This window comes from Peromyscus californicus, unplaced genomic scaffold, assembly GCF_007827085.1.
Source record: "Peromyscus californicus insignis strain IS unplaced genomic scaffold, ASM782708v3 Scaffold_10__1_contigs__length_136768540, whole genome shotgun sequence".
Lineage (NCBI taxonomy): Eukaryota > Metazoa > Chordata > Mammalia > Rodentia > Cricetidae > Peromyscus > Peromyscus californicus.
This window is the reverse complement of record NW_026294391.1, coordinates 105,343,255-105,363,818: the sequence shown is the minus strand read 5'-3', so window position 1 is coordinate 105,363,818 and position 20,564 is coordinate 105,343,255. Positions and strand designations below refer to the sequence as shown.

General features: G+C 45.2%; 2 protein-coding genes across 5 annotated transcripts in view; both read right to left on the bottom strand.

Moving 5' to 3' along the window:
* Stag2 (stromal antigen 2) overlaps window positions 1–1,619 on the bottom strand; it is a 140,549-nt gene extending 138,930 nt beyond the window's left edge. For 2 of the 4 annotated variants that reach the window (XM_052738624.1, XM_052738663.1), the window contains exons 1-2: window positions 729–853; window positions 221–355 (exon numbers count right to left, since the gene is read on the bottom strand). The gene's annotated coding sequence lies outside the window, so the exon portion shown is untranslated. Of the gene's footprint in view, window positions 1–220; window positions 356–728; window positions 854–1,421 lie in introns of those variants that run through there. The other 2 variants (XM_052738632.1, XM_052738643.1) reach the window with 2 other exon arrangements.
* Window positions 1,620–5,346: 3,727 nt separating this feature from the next.
* LOC128110809 (cyclin-dependent kinase 11B-like) lies at window positions 5,347–19,089 on the bottom strand. The gene is given in 1 exon segment (XM_052738679.1): window positions 5,347–19,089. A coding segment is annotated over 1 exon segment (2,286 nt). The 5' UTR covers window positions 16,712–19,089; the 3' UTR covers window positions 5,347–14,425.
* Window positions 19,090–20,564: the final 1,475 nt, after the last annotated feature.

Genomic DNA, 20,564 nt, shown 5'->3' with positions numbered 1-20,564 from the left:
AGACAGTGCGGGTGGGGGTGGGAACGAAAAAGCAGCACTAAAACTAAAACAAAAGTGGCGCCAAAACCCCCCAACAAACAGCCTTCCACTCCCGCCCTTCCCCCCCCCTCCGCCCATGCCAGGCAGGCAGGGCCCCCCTCCGGGGCAAGGTCTACACGCAGGGGACCGACGCCGCCGGACCCCAGGCTAGCTCGAAAATTGGTGCCCTAAGAAAACTGACCGAAGTCGGGGCCTCGGAAAGGATGGAGAGATCGATGCCAACCGCTTTGCCCAAGCAGTTCCCCCACCACGCGCTGGAGATGATGGGGCGGGGGAGAGAAGCCGAGGGGCCCGTCACATGAATGTTGTTCCCTCTCTAGGAAGGGAGGAAGAGAGGGAGGGAGGGAGGGGAGGGAGGGGAGGGGAGGGAAGGAAGGAGGGGAAGGGAGGAGGGAGGGAGGGGGGACGAGGGAGGGGTGTGAGCAGAGTAGATTTTCCCTCGCCTCCCTCGGTCCGAGGCCCAAATAGACACAGACAAGCCTGCTCGCCCTCCCCTCCCCCCACGGGTTCCCAGCACCACCATTTTGCTCGCTTCCTTCCCCGCACCACCACAGCGCGCTCTCCCACCACCGCCGCCGCCGCCGCCGCCCCCCCTCAACACACACACACCCGGCCGCGGCCTCCCCGGGCTCGCCTTTCCTTCCCCCCACCCCGCGCCCTCCCGACTACGGATGGCACCCCCACCCCACCTCCAGTTTGGGGGGCTCTCTGCCCCCGAGGCTGCTTAAGAGGCCCCCGGAGGAGAGGGAGGCACATAGAAGGCTACGCGGAGGCGCGGAGCCTCCATCTTGCGCCGCTGCGCGTTCTCCATTTTGGGCCACCCATGGGGGGGGGGGGGGTCCTCCGCCGAGGCCCCGGGGGAAGAGTCGGGCGAGGGAAGCGAGAGAAAACCTTCAGCGAGGGTAGTCGCACGGAAGCGTCCTGCGCTAAAAAAGCGGCTCGGGGAGGAGGTAGGCAGGCAGGGGGTGGGGGGAGACACTGGAAGTTCCCTGCAAGTGTTGGGGTAGCGACTTGGGGGCGGAGAAGAGAGGCAGGGGGAGCCGCGGGGGGGGGCGGATGGGGGGAGCGAGGCGACGACTCGGTGCCCGCGGCCGCTCATTCCATGGCTGCCCCGCACGGAGCCCGAGGAAGCCGGCCGGCCGAGCAAGCGAGCGAGCGACCGACAGGGCCGCGAAATGGCCCCGGAGCGCCGGGCCCCGCTCCTCCCTCCCGGCCGCACGCTCCCTTCGCCCGCCCGATCGCAAGCACACACACACACACACACACACACACACACACACACACACACACACACACACACACACCCCTCCCGGTGGGCCGCGCGCCCTCCGGGTGCCCCTCCAAACTTCTAGAAGCTTCGCCTCCGCCATTTTATAACTTACCTCCCCCCTCAGCGTATACAGAGGCAGCAAGGAGACCGTGGGCCTCCCCCACTCCTTCCTTCTTTCTCAGGCCGGGGGCTTCTTCACCCCTGGGCTGGTACAAGAATTTTTTTCCCCTTCCTCTTCTTTACACCCTTGAATTCTACTCGGGGACGGAAGCTCCCGCGGTTCTAGAGCGGTGGGGGGGGGGGTGTTTGAAAGTGGCGGTCGGATCCGGCGGGGTTTTTTTTTTTTCTTTTCTCTTTTTTTTTCTTTCTTTTTTTTTTTTTCTTTTTTTTTTTTTTTTTTGGTGGCGCTTCGGGATTGTTTGGGGTGTTCGCTCTTCGGCGACTTGGAGGCGAATGGAACGCGCAGGCGCCATCTGTCGGCCACCAACCCGCGCCCAGCTCCTGTTGGGGGGGAGCGGCATCTAGCGGCGGCGAGCTGCCATTGCAGCGCGCGCCTCCCCGCCCTCCCACCCAGCCGCCTCCTCCCTTGTCGCCGACCAATCGCCAGCGAGCGACTCCCGGCTCCGGCGTCTCGGACGCCTCCAGTGAACTAGGCGCCCGCAGGGGCGCGCCGCCGAGTGGGGTAAACAAGGTGGCGTGCCCGCGCCTCACTTACTCATTCGTTGGGACGCGCTTCCTCCCGGCGCGGACTGGATGGGGCCACGGCTGCTGTGTCTGCGGCGCCAGGGAGGAGGTCGCCCGGAGGCCAGGAGCAGTGTCCGCCGGAGCCTGGCCCTGGGAATTCCGAGGCTTGGCGACCCGATCGCCCCACTCCTCCGCCCCCTGCGCAGCCCCAGAGTGGCAGGCCAAGCACCCTTTGAAGCTCCTTCCTCCAACACACCCACCCCAGCAAGGGCCTCCGGGCCCTTTCCTACGCAACCTACACTTCCCACCAAAGGAACCCAACTCTGCCACCTGATCCCAACGGGATTCAATGGCTTGCATTTTTGTTTGTTTACCCCCAACCCTTTTTGGTTTTGGCTTAGGGTATGGGGGAGGGGGAAAGGTGCTGATTCTCTTTACCAGGAAGACGGGCGGCGGGGGGCGGGGGTGTTTTACATGATTTTCAACTGACAATTCCTGTTCCAAGAAAATGTGGTCTCTAGCCTCAGATTCTAGGAGACTTGGGGAACTAGGCTGCTAGGCTAGTCTGGTTTATTGAAGACTTAGGGGGCTGAAAAACAGACTGGGCCAAAGTGACATGAAATCCACATGTAAGGGACAGGGTTGGCAAGGGACCTGTGGAGATTACCAGACACTGGCCATCTGTGGAGGCGGCCTTCCCACAGTGTTAACAAATAAGTTCCTTATCCTTGCTCTTATCCCTCCTACAAATATTTTGAAGTGCAAGAAGACCGTTTGACCTCTTTCCAACTCCCTTGACTCTTTATCACCCTTGGGTGTTTACTATGAGGGTTTTTTTTTTTTCTTTTTGCCATTTCATTTCCAGTCCACCCTACTGAACCTTTGACTGCCTAGAGCTCTCTATGCGGGGGTGAGGGACACTCAGGAATGGCCTGCCCCTGCCAAGCTCCTCTTCTCCTTGGACAGGAAGAGAACTATTAATTACAGTGTCTCCCTTGCTATTACAGAAGATCCTAGCCACCTAAAATAGCATCAGATTAAAAATTGTTTGTTTCATTTTTTACATGTTGATTGAAATATCTTCCTCGGTATTCAGTTGTTTCAAACATATTTAGTAATGAGAAATATTGTAAACTGACATCACACCCTATCACAAATCTTAGGGCATTCCTAATGCAGTGTGATGATTACTTGCATTCTTTACATTACATTCCTTCCCCGTCTGTGTCTTAGGTCTTCCATCCACTGAGCTTCTTGTTTATTTTCATGCAACTTAATAAAAAGAGTTATGGTATATTTAATCAAATGAACAATAAAAGTTAAACAGAAACATCTAAATACCAATAAAAAGAAATAAAGCCTTAGACATTTTTACTTACCCGTAAAGCACTAGGGAGTGGCATACCATTCAAAATCAACTTCCATTTCTTTTCTAGACCTTCTTTAGTAGAACTTTACACAGTTTTTCATAGACGGATGATGCAGCTAGAACATAACTAGGGAGCAGTGGAATGTTACAGTTAAAGCAAAATTCCACCTGAGCTAGGAGAAAAACAACGGTGCCGTAATTAATAGTTCAATTGTGTCAATTTGTGTCAGTTGTAAGTGAGTGTTTTCCTGTGTTATTCTTTGCTGTTTTAGTATGAACAGGAAATGGTATCCTGCTCCAAATAGCACATAGCACATGGCATACTTTCTCATAAGTTTTAGAAATTTGGTTCTAAGTTGTCTGTGTAGCAACTGAGGTATTAAGAACAATTCGATGTTTTCAATAAAATTGAAAAGTGTCTTTTGCAAATTTGCTCTCATTTTGTGAAAAATACTACTGAAAATTAGTAACTAGCATAATATCAGAAATTAACTTTGTAGCAAATTTATACTAATATTTAACAGCATGTGTCACTGATACAAAACTGTCTTTTTTATTGTGGGGTTTTTTTTTGGTTTGGTTTGGTTTTTGTGTTTCAAGACAGGGTTTCTCTGTGTAGTCCTGGCTGTCCTGGAACTTGCTTTGTAGACTAGGCTGGCCTCGAACTCAAAGATCTGCCTGTCTCTGCCTCTGCTTCCCAAGGGCTGGCATTAAAGGCCTGCTGACTTAAAACCGACTTAATCATAATTTTATGTAACATGTCCATGAGTAGAAGACTATTTGGAAAGAGACACAGGAATAATTATTGAAGTTTTATTTAGATTTTGACAAACCAAGAGGATTGTCTGTTACAATGTAGTCTGTACCTTTCTAGAGAGCAGAATATTTGTGCATCAAAGAGTATCAATCCATGACACAGCACCAAACTTTTCTCGTCTCTGACTATTCAACTTTCTTGTTCCAGTATTTTTTGGGCACCCAACATGTCTACCAGGCCTGGTGACCTGACTTTGAGCCATAGGGTGGAAGGAGGGGACTGTCTTCTGCAACTTGTCCTCTGACCTCCACATACACATTGTAGTGTACATACCCAATATGTCATGGACATATTACACAATTATGATTAATTATATAATTTTCTATTTCCCAACAATGTTCCACACATGAAACCTAATGATGAATACATTTGAATTCATATAAGTTTTAATTTATATCACAATAACATGAACAAGGATAAAATGTAAACTATAAGCTGTGAAAAAATATTTTTTTGTGAATGACAAGGCTAATTATCATAATGTATAAGGAACTCTTAACAAGTTAGTAATATGAAAAGTGGTGGCGCACGCCTTTAATCCCAGCACTCGGGAGGCAGAGGCAGGCAGATCTCTGTGAGTTCAAGGCCAGCCTGGTCTACAGAGTGAGTTCCAGGAAAGGCGCAAAACTACACAGAGAAATCCTGTCTCAAAAAACCAAAAAAAAAAAAAAAAATGGACAAAGGCTATGAAGAGTTGAATTACTGAAGAATACAGGTGGCTAATGAATACATAAAACAATGTTCAATTTAGCCAGGTGTGGTGGCACACGCCTTTAATCCCAGCACTGGGGAGGCAGAGCCAAGCAGATCTCTGTGAGTTCAAGGCCAGCCTGGTCTACAGAGCGAGATCCAGGACAGGCACCAAAGCTACACAGAGAAACCCTGTCTCGAAAACAAACAAACAAAACAAAAAACAAACAAACAAAAAACCCAAGTGCTAGAATTAAAGGCATGTGCCACCAGGTCTTGCTCTTATTTTTAATAAGTATAGTATTAACTAGGTAACTTTTGGTGATTACATTTATCTGGGGGAGGGGGAACGAGTGTGCAATCATATGTACACTACAATGTGTATGTGGAGGTCAGAGGACAAGTTGCAGAAGACAGTCCCCTCCTTCCACCCTATGGCTCAAAGTCAGGTCACCAGGCCTGGCAGCAGGTGTCCGTCCACTAGGCATCTTTCCAGTTCTTATGTAAGCACTAATATATCATGCACCAGTAAGCAGTTTGTTTTGGTTCTTTTGTTTGAAAACGGTTCTTGCTGTGTATCCCAGGCTGGCTTGAACTCCTAGCACTCCTCCTGTCTGAGCTCTCCGAGTGCTAGGATTATAGGTGTATGCCCCCACACGCAGCAGGTTCTCGCTTTCTTACACCTGTGCTGCGCCATGTATACACACATACATGCACAAATAATGCAAAAACTGAAGCTGTACTATGATGTCATTATAAAATGTCCTTAAACTGACAAAATTACAGTTCACAATCGACTCATACTTGACACAGATAAGATTTGGGGAATGGGTATGCCTATTAAGAGGTGACATGAAGGAGTTTCTTTGTGGTAATTGAACAACTGTAGATCCTGATTGTGCCGATCACTCAAATATAAATATTTAATAAAATTTCATGTAACTACACCCACTTCATGGAAAAATTGGCTAAATTCAAATATGTACACGAGCTGGCAATATTGTATCAAAGTTAATTTCCTGCCTTTGACAGGGCACTGTTGTTATGGTTACTATTATCATTAAACAAAGCTGTATGAAGGGTACATGACATTTTGTATTATATTTGAAGGGGTTTGTGAGCACTAAACTATTTAAAAAATTTTAGATATAATAAAAATATTCAGCCAGACACAGTGGTGCACATGTCTACTCAGGAGCCTGACATAAGAGCACAGGAGTTCAAATCCAGACTAAGCAAAATATCGAGACTTTTGTCTCAAAAAAAAATTCATACTGCTAACAAAAGAAAAAAATACCTCTTGTCAGTGGAAAGATAAGTACCCTTTATCAAAGAAGTGCATCAAATTCCTAGCTTACAGTCATTTTCGTGACCTTAGAGATATGACTAATTTCCAAGATCCCTATCATTCCTTGTTGCCTAAGAGGCTGATGCTGCAATACTTAGAGCAGACCTTTGACCTGTGGCACCAACAGGAAATAGCCATACCTATAAACCTGATCTAAGCCGGGTGGTGATGGTTGCACGCCTTTAATCCCAGCACTCAGGAGGCAGAAACAGGCGGATCTACAGAACCAGTTCCAGGGCTACACAGAGAAACACTGTCTCTAAAACAAAACAAAAGCCTCATCTAAAACAAATCACACTTTTTTTTGTTTTGTTTTGTTTTTCAAGAAAGGGTTTCTCTGTGTAGTTTTGGTGCCTGTCCTGGATCTCGCTCTGTAGACCAAGCTGGCCTCGAACTCACAGAGATCTGCCTGGCTCTGCCTCCTGAGTGCTGGGAGTAAAGGCATGCGCCACCACCGCCTGGCACAAATTACACTTTTTAAAGACATCTTAAATACCATATTACTGGATTTTCTGATTCTTTTGACTTTGACTATGCAGTCATCCCAATGAGTCAATGGAATTGAAGGTGCATCTACATACTAAAGACTAAATCTCTCTCTCTTTCTCTGTGTATGTGTCTGTGTCTGTCTGCCTTTCTGTGTTATTCTCTCTCTATCTCTCTCTATGTGTGTGTGTGTGTGTGTGTGTGTGTGTGTGTGTGTGTCTGTGTGTGTGTCTGTCTCTCTCTCTCTCTCTCTCTCTCTCTGTCTGTCTGTCTGTCTGTCTGTCTCTCTCTCTCTCTCTCTCTCTGTTCTTGAGACAAGATCTCTCTATGTAGCCCCAGCTGTCCTAGAACTTGCTAAGTAGACCAGGCTGGCCTTGAACTCACAGAGATTCACCTGTCTCAATCTCCTGAATGCTGTGATTAAAGGTATGCACCACCACTCAGCCTTTTGTTTGTTTGTCTTTTGTTTTGGTTTTTTGGTTTGTTTTTTGTTTGTTTGTTTTTTGGTTTTTGTTGTGTTTTTTTTTTTTCAGACAAGGTCTCACTATGTAGCCCTGGCTGGTCTGGAACTCACGATGTAAACCTGACTGGCCCTCAAACTTACAGAGATCTGTCTGCCTCTACTGCCCAAGGTCTGGAATTAAAAGCATGCACCACCATATCCGGCTCAATTATGCAATTTCTTATTGGCCCACATTGCTTACATTCCTGCTTCTATAACATCGAGGTGTATCTGGAATCTCCTGAGGGACAGGTGTGGTAGCACACACCTGTAATCCAAGTACTGGAAAAGTGGAGGCAGGAAGACCAGGAGCTCAAAGCTAGCCTGGGCTATGTGAGACCCTATCTCAAAAATTAAAATTAAAAAAAAAGATCCTGAGTGAGGTAACCCAAACCCAGAAGGACAAACATGGTATGTACTCACTCATAAGTGGATTCTAGATATAAAGCAAAGAACAATCAGACTGCAACCCACAGAACCAGGGAGGCTACTTAGCAGGGGGGACCCTAGGATGACTGTGGCTTATAATAAGTTTTGGGTTTACTCAATTACTGAGTAAGCCTCAATGAAACATTTCACTATTAAGATAAGAATTTATACTGTATCAAGATGATAATAGAAAAATAATTAAATAATTTAAAAAGAAAAGAAAAGAACTAGGGATCTTCCTTAAATGCCAATTTTGTTTTGAGAAGTCTAGAGTTAGTGTGAGACTTGTGATTGATTCTCCATATCCAGCAAACTTCCAGGACACACCTATGCTGGTAGTGCAGGCTTTGAAGTGAAAACCTGAAGAACAAAGTCTAAAATCTTTAGGGTAGTTTTTAGTACCTTCCCCACTCATCTAAATTTCATCACTCCTCAAAGTGAAGTCTGATGGAGTAATATCTCTATTGTTCAAGGTTCTATTTCCTTTACTTTGCAGAGAAAATAAGTGGTAGTTTGGAAATGCTACTGAGGATGTTAGGAAAGAGGAACCTTTACACACTGCTTGGTGGGGATAAAATCTGGTGCAGCAACTATGGAAATCAACATGGATGTTCCTGATAAAGCTAAAAGTAGAACTGTAATTTGCAGGAAAATAGGTGGAACTTGAAATCATTATGTTAAGCAAAATAAGCCAAATTGAGAAATCAAACTATCACGTGTTTTCTCTCATTCACAGAATCTAGATTATTCAGGAATGTATGTGTGAGCCTGGCAGTGATGGTGCGTGCTTTTTATCCAGCACTTGGGAATCAGAGGCAGGCAGATCTCAGTGAGTTCAAGGCCAGCCTGGTCTACAGAGCAAGTTCCAGGACAGCTTGGGCTACACAGAGAAACCCTGTTTTGAAGCACCTCCCCCCTAAAAAGAAAAGAAAAGAGAAAAAGACTGTGTGTATTATGTGACTTACGTGTGTGTATGTAGACATGCAAACAGAAGAGAGACCATGGGAGTAGAAGAGATCTCACAGAGGAAAAGAGGGTAATGGAATACAACTTACATAAAAGCAGAAAGGGGAACTATTGGGGGAGAAGAGGGCCAGCAAGGACTTTAGAGAAGGGCAGTTGGGCAATCAGATAACAAACTACACTGACACTTATTTGTTGAAAGTCTGAGGACATAACTCAGTGACAGAATGCATGATTAGCAATGGGAAGACTCTAGGTTAAAAGCCATATGCATAGGTGGGTGTGTATTTGTTGAATGAAAGAATGAACTAGTAAACAACTACACCCTGCTCATGTGCCACATAGTTTGGTTTGGTTTGATTTGTGTGTGTTTGTGTGTGTGTGTGTGAATCAGACACACATGAATCAGACCCAGGGTATCTTGTATTCCAGGCAAGTACTCTACTAATAAGATACATATCCGGCCCCTAGCCAAACATTGTAAGCAAAACAAATTACCTAGTACTTTTGAAGCACTTTCCCACCCCTGTACCCAAACTATTTCTCTTTCTTTTCTCAAGATTTTCTCCATTCAATCTTATACAATCTTTTTTGGTTTGGTTTGTTTGTTGTTGTTTTTTTGTTTTGTTTTGTTTTTTTTGGTTTTTTCGAGACAGGGTTTCTCTGTGTAGCTTTGCGCCTTTCCTGGAACTCACTTGGTAGTCCAGGCTGGCCTCGAACTCACAGAGATCCGCCTGGCTCTGCCTCCCGAGTGCAGGGATTAAAGGCGTGTGCCACCACCGCCCGGCCTGTTTTTTGTTTTTGAGACAGGGTTTCTCTGTGTAGCCCTGGCTGTCCTGGAACTCTCTGTAGACCAGGCTGGCCTTGAATTCACAGAGATCCACCTGCCTCTGCCTAAGTGCCTCCTAAGGGATTAAAGGGGTGCACCACCACTGCCTGGCAATTTTATACAATCTTACATTTCTAATTTAAATATGGAAATTATGTCTCTCATTTTGGAAGTCATCTCTCTAACCAGGTTTGGGTTTAATTAATTTTTTTAAAGATTTATTTATTTATTATGTATACAGAAGAGGACACCAGATCTCATTACAGATGGTTGTGAGCCACCATGTGGGTGCTGGGAATTGAACTCAGGACCTCTGGAAGAGCAGTCAGTGCTCTTAACCTCTGAGCCATCTCTCCAGCCCTTAATTAATTTTTAAAGATGTATTTGTTTCATGTCTATAAGCACTTTGCCAGTATGTATATATGTCCATGACATGCGTGCCTGTTGCCTATAAAGGTCAGAAGAGGACATCAGATCCCCTGGAACTAGAGTTATGGATGTGAGCCACCATGTGGGTGCTGGAAACAAAATCTGGGTCCTCTGCAAGAACAAGTTTTCTTAACTGCTGAGCCATCTTTCCAGTCCCCCTACTAGGCTTTTTAATGCCTTAAAAATAGAAATCATAATAGCGGTTGTTTTTGCATTTATTATAACCTAATGTTAGCATGTAGTAGAAATCAATAATTTTTTACTACATTGAGATGAGAAAATAAATAATAATCTTGGTTGGCACTATTAGAATGTTTTGCCCTGGGTGTGGTAGTAAACACCTTTGATCCCAGCACCTGGGAGGTAGAGGCAGGCAGATCTCTGTGAGTTCAAGGACAGCCTCGTCTACATATCGAGTTCTGGGACCACCAGGGCTACATAGTGAGATTTTATCTAAAAAAACAATGTTTTGTAATGATGACAGTTTGCAAAACCGTATTGACTGATGTGGTAACCACATGTCACTCTTGAATACTTTTAATGTAGCTAGAGCATTTTTTATTTTAATTAGTTTTAATTAAAACTTAAATGTAAATAGTCACATGTGACTAGTGGCTACTGCACTGGGCAATGTCTATCTAGAGATTTGTGATTCCAGTTTTTTTTTTTCATTCAAAAGTATTTCCTGAGTATCCCATGGAACTCAGACACACAGTACTTTAGGAGTTGTTAATAGGAAAAATACTTGAAGAAGGTCCTTGAACTCAGGCAACTTGGAATCTATTAAGAAAAGAGACTAAGGCTCAAATCAATCCAAACAAGAGTTCCAGAGGACTGACAGCACGGGACGTGCACAAAGGAGAATGTGGCCGAGTCCCCAAAGGCAGGGAACAGTTGAGGTGGTATAGTATCCATTAAACAAACAAAAGACAGAGCACTTGTCCAGGAAGTCGTGGGAACAAAGATGTGAAAACCGAATGCCCACCTTGCCCTGGAAGTGTAAGACCTGTAGTTCATTTGGGCAATGGGGACGCAAGGACAGGGAACACCGTTCAAAGAACTGGAGGCAATTACACTGTACGGGTGGGGACGGACATATACAGCTTTCTATGTTGGTGGTGGGAATGCAAATTAGTCAGCCACTACAGGATAAGTGTGCCGATTTCTCAAAAAAAATTAAAATAGATCCTCCATATGATCCAGCTCTACTACCGCTGGGTAGTAGGAGTACCAAAAGGACTCCAAGTCAGCAACTTATGAGAGATTCTTGTACGCACTTGCAGGAGAGGCAGGTGGGAGGCCCAGGCACCAAGGTTATATGCAGCACTGATTCTGCTTATCAGTATTAAGTAGTTAAAATAACATGGGCTTTACTTATGTAGAAGAATGCCATGTGCATTATTTTTAGTGCCAGTTTACAAGAAATAGTGACCAAGGGAAGACCTATCAATTCAAACTCACCAACTACTTTAAAGGTACTATTTTGACACAGACTTTTTTTTTAAAATAGGGTCTAGTACACCCCAGGCTGCCTCGAATTAACTATGCTTTTGTTCTTACAAAAATGACAATCACAATATACAAATGAAAACATGTTCACCCTTACTAGCTGTCAGAGAAATTGCAGATCGAAATTACATTGAGATGCCATTCCATCCCAATAAGAATGGCAGTTGTTAAGAAAACAACACATGCTGGTGAGTTTGTGGACAATGGGGGGACTCTTGCACACCGTGGGAGGGAATTATAAACTAGTCCAGCCACTCTGGAAGTCCATATGGGGGTTCTTGAAAGAACTAAAAATAGATCTACCATGTGGTCCACTTGTGGATTATTACTGAAAGGACCCCAAGTCCACATCATGGAGATTCTTGCACATCAATGTCTATTGCAGCACTATACACAATAACTATATTATCGAACCAACTTAGGTATCCAACCAAAGAGGATACGTAAGGAAAATGTGTGTGTTAGATCAAAGGAGCTTCCCATGTAAAGGAGATCTGCCACACCTTATATATCCTAACTAGAACCTTCCCTAAACTGCTAATCTCCTAGCACTTTGTAACATCCTCAAGGTAGGGTGGGACAATACGATTAACTTCCTAAAGTACTGCTTTATAGCCTATCTAGTGACTTTCCTAATCTGCTAAATTTAGAGACTCCTATCCTCCAAACACAGAGACCTCTACCTTGTAGGACAATGATTCTCCACCTTCCTAATGTTTTGATCATTTAAATACAGTTCCTCATGTTGTAGTGACTCCCAACCATAAAATTATTTTCGTTGCCATTTCATAACTATAATTTTGCTACTGTTATGAATCGTTATGTAAATATCTGATATGTGACCCCTGTGAATGGGTCACGACCCACAGGTTGAAAGAACAATGTTGTAAAAACTATTGATGTAAAGAATTCCCTCCATTCTGAGAGGTGTTGAGGGGCCCCACCCACCTTATTCCAGTTTCCTCCTATTCGATTGGCCAGTGTTATTAAAAGATCCCATTGCCTAAAACCCACCTCAGCACATATCTCTACTGTACCTGGAAAGAATCTTTAGTATTTAAAACTATGGGGTTGGGGATTTAGCTCAGTGGTAGAGTGCTTGCCTAGCAAGTGCAAGGCCCTGGGCTCGAACCTCAGCTCCACAAAAAAAACCAAAAAAACCTATATGCGTGTGTGTGTGTGTGTGTGTGTGTGTGTGTGTGTGTGTGTGTGTGTGACTTTTTTCAGCTGTAAGAATGATGCTGTGTAGTATGCAGGAAATTGGGGGGGGGGCAACTAGAGATAATCGCATTAAATAAAATAAGCCAACCTCAGAAAGATATGTTTTCTCTCACTGCAGTTCCTAGCTCTTATAGCGATACATAAAATAACATGTACATAAGACATGGAAGTGAAAGGAAAACTAACTATGGTGACAGAGGACTAATGGGAAGAGGAAGGGTGAGAACAGGGAGGAGAGGGGAATGCGCTCAATATGCAGTGTTGTACCAAAAAGATTTTTTTTTAAAGAAAGAAATAACAATCAATTTGGAAGCAAAATCATATGTTATTCTTAGGCAGCAAAGGCCTTTGTCACCCCAAACCCAAAACAAGCATATTTTGCCTATTTCCCTACAATACTGAAAGGGATTTGCTTAAAATTAGCACGTCCCAGGAACCTCCAGAAAGATTGCTTTATTGGCACACAGACAAGCTTATAGATCAAAGGTCCTATTAGTAACTAAGGGACACTAAATAGCCACAAAGACTACTTGAATTTAAGTGCAGTATTTGTTCCACGTTAACTACCAGCATTAACTAAAATGTTCAAACCCCAGAACCACTGTCAGCATGTTTGCTGTTTGCTGATAACACCTCTAATGTTAGACACTAGAAATTAATGTTGTGGAAAGATTAAGAGGTGTGAAGACAGGAGGAGTGGGTATTTGCCAAGCACAAGAGGGCTAGAGATAGAAACTTCTGAGAAAATATTTTATTCCCCAAATACAGAAAATGCTCATATTATTCTTTTGGGGTTTTTTTTGAAGGGGTGCAGGGGGTTGGTTTTTCAAGACAGGGTTTCTCTATGTAACAGCCCTGGCTGTCCTGTAGACCAGGCTTGGCCTCAAACTCAGTGATCCGCCTGCCTCTGCCTCCTGGGTGCTGGGATTAAAGGCGTGCGCCACCACCGCCTGGCTTCAATTTTATTCTTTTTGTTTTGTTTTGTTTTTGTTTTTGTTTTTGTTTTTCGAGACATGGTTTCTCTGTGTAGCTTTGTGCCTTTCCTGAAACTCACTCTGTAGCCCAGGCTGGCCTTGAACTCACAGAGATCTGCCTCCCGAGTGCTAGGATTAAAGGCGTGCGCCACCACCGCCCGGCCAATTTTATTCTTTTTAACAGCTATTCAGGACATTCTTAGAGAAATGGACAAAGCTTGAGTGACTTATAGTGGAGTGTATTCCTGCTGATTGTTGTCTTGTGGTTATGCTAACTGGTGTGTTTATTCTTCAGAAATATGAACTCAAGGGAGAGGGGGGCTATGCATTTTAGTCTACTCAAGAGGTTGAGGCAGGATCTTGTTTGAGCTCAATAGTTCCAGACCATCCTGGGCAACCTTGTTGCAAAAAAGAAAGGAAGTCAAGTGTGACAACATAAACCTCTATTTCCCACATTTCAGAGCCTGAGGTAGGAGGACAGCAAGCCTCCATTTCAGAACAAAATAAGAAAAGGAAATACACCCTGAAGTATTTTTTCTTTCTTTTTTTTTATTTGAACATAAAAACAGATTATAATTCAAAAATCCAACACCCTGAAGTATTTAAGGCTAACGGGAGCATTATTTCTTTAAGTTACATACAAATGATTCAGAAAGAAAGCATGAATAAAATCCTTGTGTATACTTTACATTAGTACACTGTAGCGATACATTTATTTTTTGTGATTTAATTCTACAAATTTACAACCCGCCCGAAAACAAACAACAACATGGAGAAAACAAAACACCACCACCAAAAATGAAGGTTGTCCTGACTCAGCAGGTCTGCCTGTCCCACGTAGCTGGGCAGGGTCAGTCAATCTGATCTTAGAACTTGAGGCTGAAGCCAGGGCCAGCAGCTGAGGCTCCCTGGTTGGTGGTGGTGAGGTGGAAGCCTGTCTCCTTCAGGTCATCATCACCCAGCTGGCTGTAGCCCAGGCGGCCCTCGGCGGGGCATGGACTCGTGCCTCACTTCACCCTCTGCTGCTCACTCTTGGCCGGCCATGTGGGAAACATGGACGGGTCAATGGGGAGGGGAGTCTCTCGGAAATACTCATGCTTGAGGCCATCTTCTGCATTGATCCTCCTCACAGGATAGTATGTCAGGAACTTGTTCATGAGCTCAAAGCCCTGATCTGATAACAAAGCCCCAAATCGCTTGCGGAGGTTGTTATAGGGATACTTGCTGAAGGTCATCTTCTTGACTGCTGGGAGGTCATTATAGCCAGGCCAGATTTTCTCACTGGGAGTCCCCAGGTCCTTGAAAACCTTGTTGATCTGATCGATCTCTGACTTCCCAGGGAACAGAGGTTTCTGTGTCAGCAGCTCTCCAAAAATACAGCCCACTGACCACATGTCCACAGCTGTAGAGTACTCCTTAGCACCAAGCAGCAGTTCTGGGGCTCGATACCATAGGGTCACGACAACTGGAGTGTAGGCCTTCAGGGGTGAACCATACTCACGAGCCAGCCCAAAGTCACCGACCTTGAGAATGCCAGCATGGCTCAGCAGAAGGTTAGAGGTCTTAAGGTCACGGTGCAGGATCCAATTGTCATGGAGGTGCTTCACCCCACTCAGCAGCTGGATCATTAGGGTCTTCACCTCCCCTGGCAGAAAGGGCTGCTTCATGGTCTCCATTAGGCTCCTGAGGTCATTCTCAACATAATTCATCACAATGTAGATCGTGTCCATGTTGCTTCCCACAACGATTTCTCGGACAGTGACGATATTGGGGTGCTGGGCCTTGAGGATGGTGCTGATCTCCCTCAGTGAGGTGATTGGGAAGCCTTCCTTCTTCTCCATCTTTAGCCGCTTCAGAGCCACAATTTCATCTGTTTTCTTGTCCTTTGCTCTGTAGACTACTCCATAGGTGCCTTCTTCAATTCTGTTCAGGCACTGGAACTCCTCTACACTCCGGCATCCCTGCAGGGCTGGCAGGTACTTGGGCAGCTCCTGTTTTAGTTCAATGGGCGACAGGGCTGGAGAGTCAGGCACATAGTCTCCTTCCATTGGGGCACTGCTCTGTGGGGTCCCCTCACCCACTTCTTCCCCTTCTTCACTGTCCCCAGAATCTCGGTCAAATCGCGACTCTGGAACAACCAAGATATGGTTTTCATTTTCTCTCTCTTCATCTTCACTCATTTCTTCATCACTCACTTCTTCCGCAGGCTGTTCTGAGGCTTCCTCAGAGTTGCTCCCAGTCTCCTCTTCCTCTGATTCTTCATTGGTGCTCCCTTCTTCCTCTTCCTCCTCCTCCTTCTCAGAACCTGAGCCTGATTCTGCTAATGAAGACTCGGCTGAGCTGGTCTTCCTCTCACTGTCACTGATGCCCTGTAGGTCTGACAGAAGGTCTCTTTCTTCTACTTTCTCTTCTTTCACTGGTTTACGGTTGTCTCCCAGCTCAACGCGCTCTCGAGGTGGCCGCAGAGGGCAGCGGCTCCAGTGGCCAACCTTTCCTTTATCACTGTAGTCCTCCCCCATGGTACGGTGCTGTGCAGAGACTTCCCTACATGCTTCTCTCTCTTTGTGAGGCTCTTTTGCCCTCCGTTCCTGCTCATTTTGTTCCCGCTGTTCCTTCTGTTGCTCCCTCATCTTGCGCTTCCGCTCCCTCTTCCTTTCTAACTGCTCCACGCCTTCCCTTTCTCTCCTGGAATGTTCTCTTGCCATTTCTCTCTTCTTCTGTCTTTCCCATTCTCTGCGAGCTTTATCTTGTACTTCTCGATGGCGTTTCCGACGTTCATGTTCTCTTTCTTTCACTCTAGCGTGCTTCCCTCCCTCTGCTGAATGGCTACCATGTCTACGCTTCTCTTTTCTCTTCTCATCTTTTCTGTGATGAACTTTTTCTTTCTGGGACATTTGCTGGGGTGGTTTAATGGCCAGAGAATTATCTTCCTCTCCTCTATCTTCCAGAGAATCGTCTCTTCTATATGGTGAGTTCCTGATTGTGGTTTCCATTGGGTCATCTCTCAGCTCCCCCTCCTCAAGGGAATCCCCGTCATCAGAAATTTTTAAGTGTTTTATCTCTGCTTTCTCCTTTTGTTTTTTCCTTCGTTTCTTTTCCTGGAGAATTTCATCTAACATTTTCACTTTCCAAGAGTCCTTTTCATCACCCATTTGAATTAAAACACCCTGCGCCTCTGCCACCGTCGCTGCCGCCGGTCCTGGAGTTTGAGAAGTATATTTGTAATCTAAGAACTAAAGATCAGACAACAGAGCCAGCCACAGAATTATAGAGGTCAGGCAGTGATGGTACACACCTTTAATCCTAGCACTGGGGAAACAAAGATCCTTCTGGATCTGAGTTTAAAGACACCCTGGACTACACAAGATTAATCCAGTTTAAAAGAGAAACAGCCAGGCCGTGGCGGCACACACCTTTAATTCCAGCACTTGGGATCACACACCTTTAATCCCAGTACTTGGGAGTCACACGCCTTTAATCCCAACACTTTCCTAGTTGAGGCAGGAAGTTATATGGCTAGGCAGAGAAAGGAATATAAAGCAGACGAGACAGGAATTAGGCCCTTTTGGCTGAGGACTCAGAGGCATTCGATCTCAGGATTCGTGGAGACAGGACCTTCTCTTTTCGGCTGAGGAGTTGGTGAGGTGAGAAGTGGCTGTGGCTTGTTTCCTCAGATCTTTCAGCATTTGCCCCAATATCTGGCTCAGGTTTTCATTATAAGACTGTAGCACGAATCTTAAACGGTCTTATTAATAAAACAAACCTGGGGGGCAGATATTGGGGTTAACACTGAAAGATCAGAGAAACAGAACCAGCCACAGCTAACCTCGCCTTGCCAGTGCCTCAGCTGATCTCGTTTACTCAAACTGGAAGCCTCTGTGGCCTCATCTGAATGAATCTCAGCTGAACTGCTGCTAAAAGCCTAAAAGCTTAACCAGGGTCTAGTTCCTCGTCCTCACACCTTATATACCTTTCTGCTTCCTGCCATCCCTTCCTGGGATTAATATCATGCCTGGTTGTTTCCAGTGTGGCTTTGAACTCACAGAGATCCAGACAGATCTCTTCCTCTGGAATGCTAGGATTAAAGGCGTGTGCTACCACTGCCTAAACCTATGTTTAATATAGTAGCTGTTCTGTTCTCTGACCCCCAGATAAGTTTATTGGGGTGCACAATATATCAACCACATAAGACCATTTAGGATTCTTACAACAGTGTACTGGTCTGCAAAGGCCAGCTAGCAGCAGCTCACAAAAGCTGATTGTGCAATTGTCTTCCTAACTCTGGTCCCATGATCTCACAATAATACCCCCATGGAAATCAGCAAGCACAGTGGACCAATGCTACCTATACTATGCATGGCCAATCATTAAAATATTAATAAAAATATCCATCTGGGTTCTGATTGGTGGCACATGCTGATAGTCTCTGCACTGAGAAAGCTGAGTAGAATGGATAGCTAGTTCAATGCCAGCCCAAGCTATAAAGTGCTATGGGATGTCTTTCTGTATGCTGTGAATATGTATGGCTCCCATTGGATAATAAATAAAGCTGTTTTGACCTATGCCAAGAAAGCTTACAGCCAGGTGGGAAATCTAAGCAGAGATACAGAGAGAAGAAAGGCTGAGTCGGGAGAGACACCAGCTACCACCACCAAAGGAGCAATAAGATGCCAGCAGACTGGTGATGCTATGGCCTTGTGGCAACGTATAGATTAATAGGCATGGGTTAATTTAAGATGAAAGAGCTAGCTAGTAAGATGCTAAAGCCATAGGCCATACAGTTTGTAATTAATAAAAGCCTCTGAGTGATTATTTTATAAGCAGGTGGAGGACCATTGGGGTGGACCTCGGGGTGGGCAGGACTGGAGAAACTTCCAACTACAGTAAAGACCCTGTTTCAAATTCAAAACAAAACAACCCACCAGTGTGGTAAATACACAACTACTAATAGTTGTAGGTAGAGTTTTCCTGCCTGGCCCACGGTCAGGACAAATCTCTCTCACCCGCCAGTCCCAAGCCGCTCAAACCCGACCAAGTAAACACAGAGACTTATATTGCTTACAAACTGTATGGCCGTGGCAGGCTTCTTGCTAACTGTTCTTACAGCTTAAATTAATCCATTTCTATTAATCTATACCTTGCCACATGGCTCATGGCTTACCGGCATCTTTACATGCTGTTTCTCATCATGGCGGCTGGCAGTGTCTCCCTCACTCAGCTTCCTGTTCTCTGGGACTCTTAATCTCAGGGTCGTGGGTTCGAGCCCCACGTTGGGCGCCATTTGTTGCTAAAGTTTTCCTGCCTGGCCCACAGTCAGGACAAATCTCTCTCACCCGCCAGTCCCAAGCCACTGAAACCCGACCAAGTAAACACAGAGACTTATATTGCTTACAAACTGTATGGCCGTGGCAGGCTTCTTGCTAACTGTTCTTACAGCTTAAATTAATCCATTTCTATTAATCTATACCTTGCCACATGGCTCGTGGCTTACCGGTACTTTACATCTTCCTTGTCCTGATGGCGGCTGGCAGTGTCTCCCCGACTCAGCCTTCCACTTCCCAGCTCTATTCTCCTCCTTGTCCCGCCTACACTTCCTGCCTGGCCACAGGCCAATCAGTGATTTATTTATTGACCAATCGGCAACACATTTGACATACAGACCATCCCACAGTAAAATTAATATAAAAAATAAGCCCCGTAAAGATGGATATCACACAGAGAATCTGGATTGTGTTGTCTTTGGGATTCTTAACTACAGAGAGATATTTGATTGTAAAGAAAGCTGAGTTAAACCAATATGCATATTTTAAAGATACCTTGACTTCAAAATTTGGATATAAGGATATGTTACTTTGGAAAGGAGACTCTGCTTTTGTTTCCACAGAAAGCCAGAAGCTATGGATTTGTTCCAGATTAAGACACATCAGATTTGACCAGCCAAGACCACCTGAAAGGTCTCCGATGACACCATGGCCCAGATGATCCAACATCCAGAACCGTTTCAAGGCAACTGGCTCAGATGATACAGCCTCACGGACTACTCCATGATCCTAAAATTTTCTTTGTTCCCCCAGAAGATACAGCGCCCCCCTCCAGCAGGAAGTAGTAAGAGAAGCTACGCCCAAATTCCCAAATATACCAAGCTGACTTTGGAGATGTGTAAAGGTTAAAACCTTCCTTTTTAAGAAAAGAAAAGGGGAAGTGCTGTGGGATGGTCTGTATGTCAAATGTGTTGCCGATTGGTCAATAAATAAATCACTGATTGGCCTGTGGCCAGGCAGGAAGTGTAGGCGGGACAAGGAGGAGAATAGAGCTGGGAAGTGGAAGGCTGAGTCGGGGAGACACTGCCAGCCGCCATCAGGACAAGGAAGATGTAAAGTACCGGTAAGCCACAAGCCACGTGGCAAGGTATAGATTAATAGAAATGGATTAACTTAAGCTGTAAGAACAGTTAGCAAGAAGCCTGCCACGGCCATACAGTTTGTAAGCAATATAAGTCTCTGTGTTTACTTGGTCGGGTTTCAGCGGCTTGGGACTGGCGGGTGAGAGAGATTTGTCCTGACTGTGGGCCAGGCAGGAAAACTTTAGCTACAAATAGTAATATGCTATCCTCTAATCATCTGGAATTAACTTTGACATGTATCTTCCCAAGAAGGTAAATATATGCACTATCCTAACTTTGTAGTAATTTATCATATAATGGCTTTGTTCAAGCATACTGCTTTCCTTTCAGGCTTCCATTGCTTCATGGGACTTTGAGAAGGCATGCAGAATGAATGCATTCTGTCTCTTGTCCCTTCATTCTAGCTCCTAGAAACTGTATGGAAGATACACAGAAGAGCATCTAGAGCTGTGCTTCTTTCTTTTAGAGAAATTCAACAGTCAAGAAATTAACTTCTCACCAGGTGGTGGTGGCACATGTTTTTAATCCCAGCACTCAGGAGAGAGGGGCAAGAGGATCTCTGTGAGTTTGAGACCAGCCTGATCTATAGAGTGAGTTCTAGG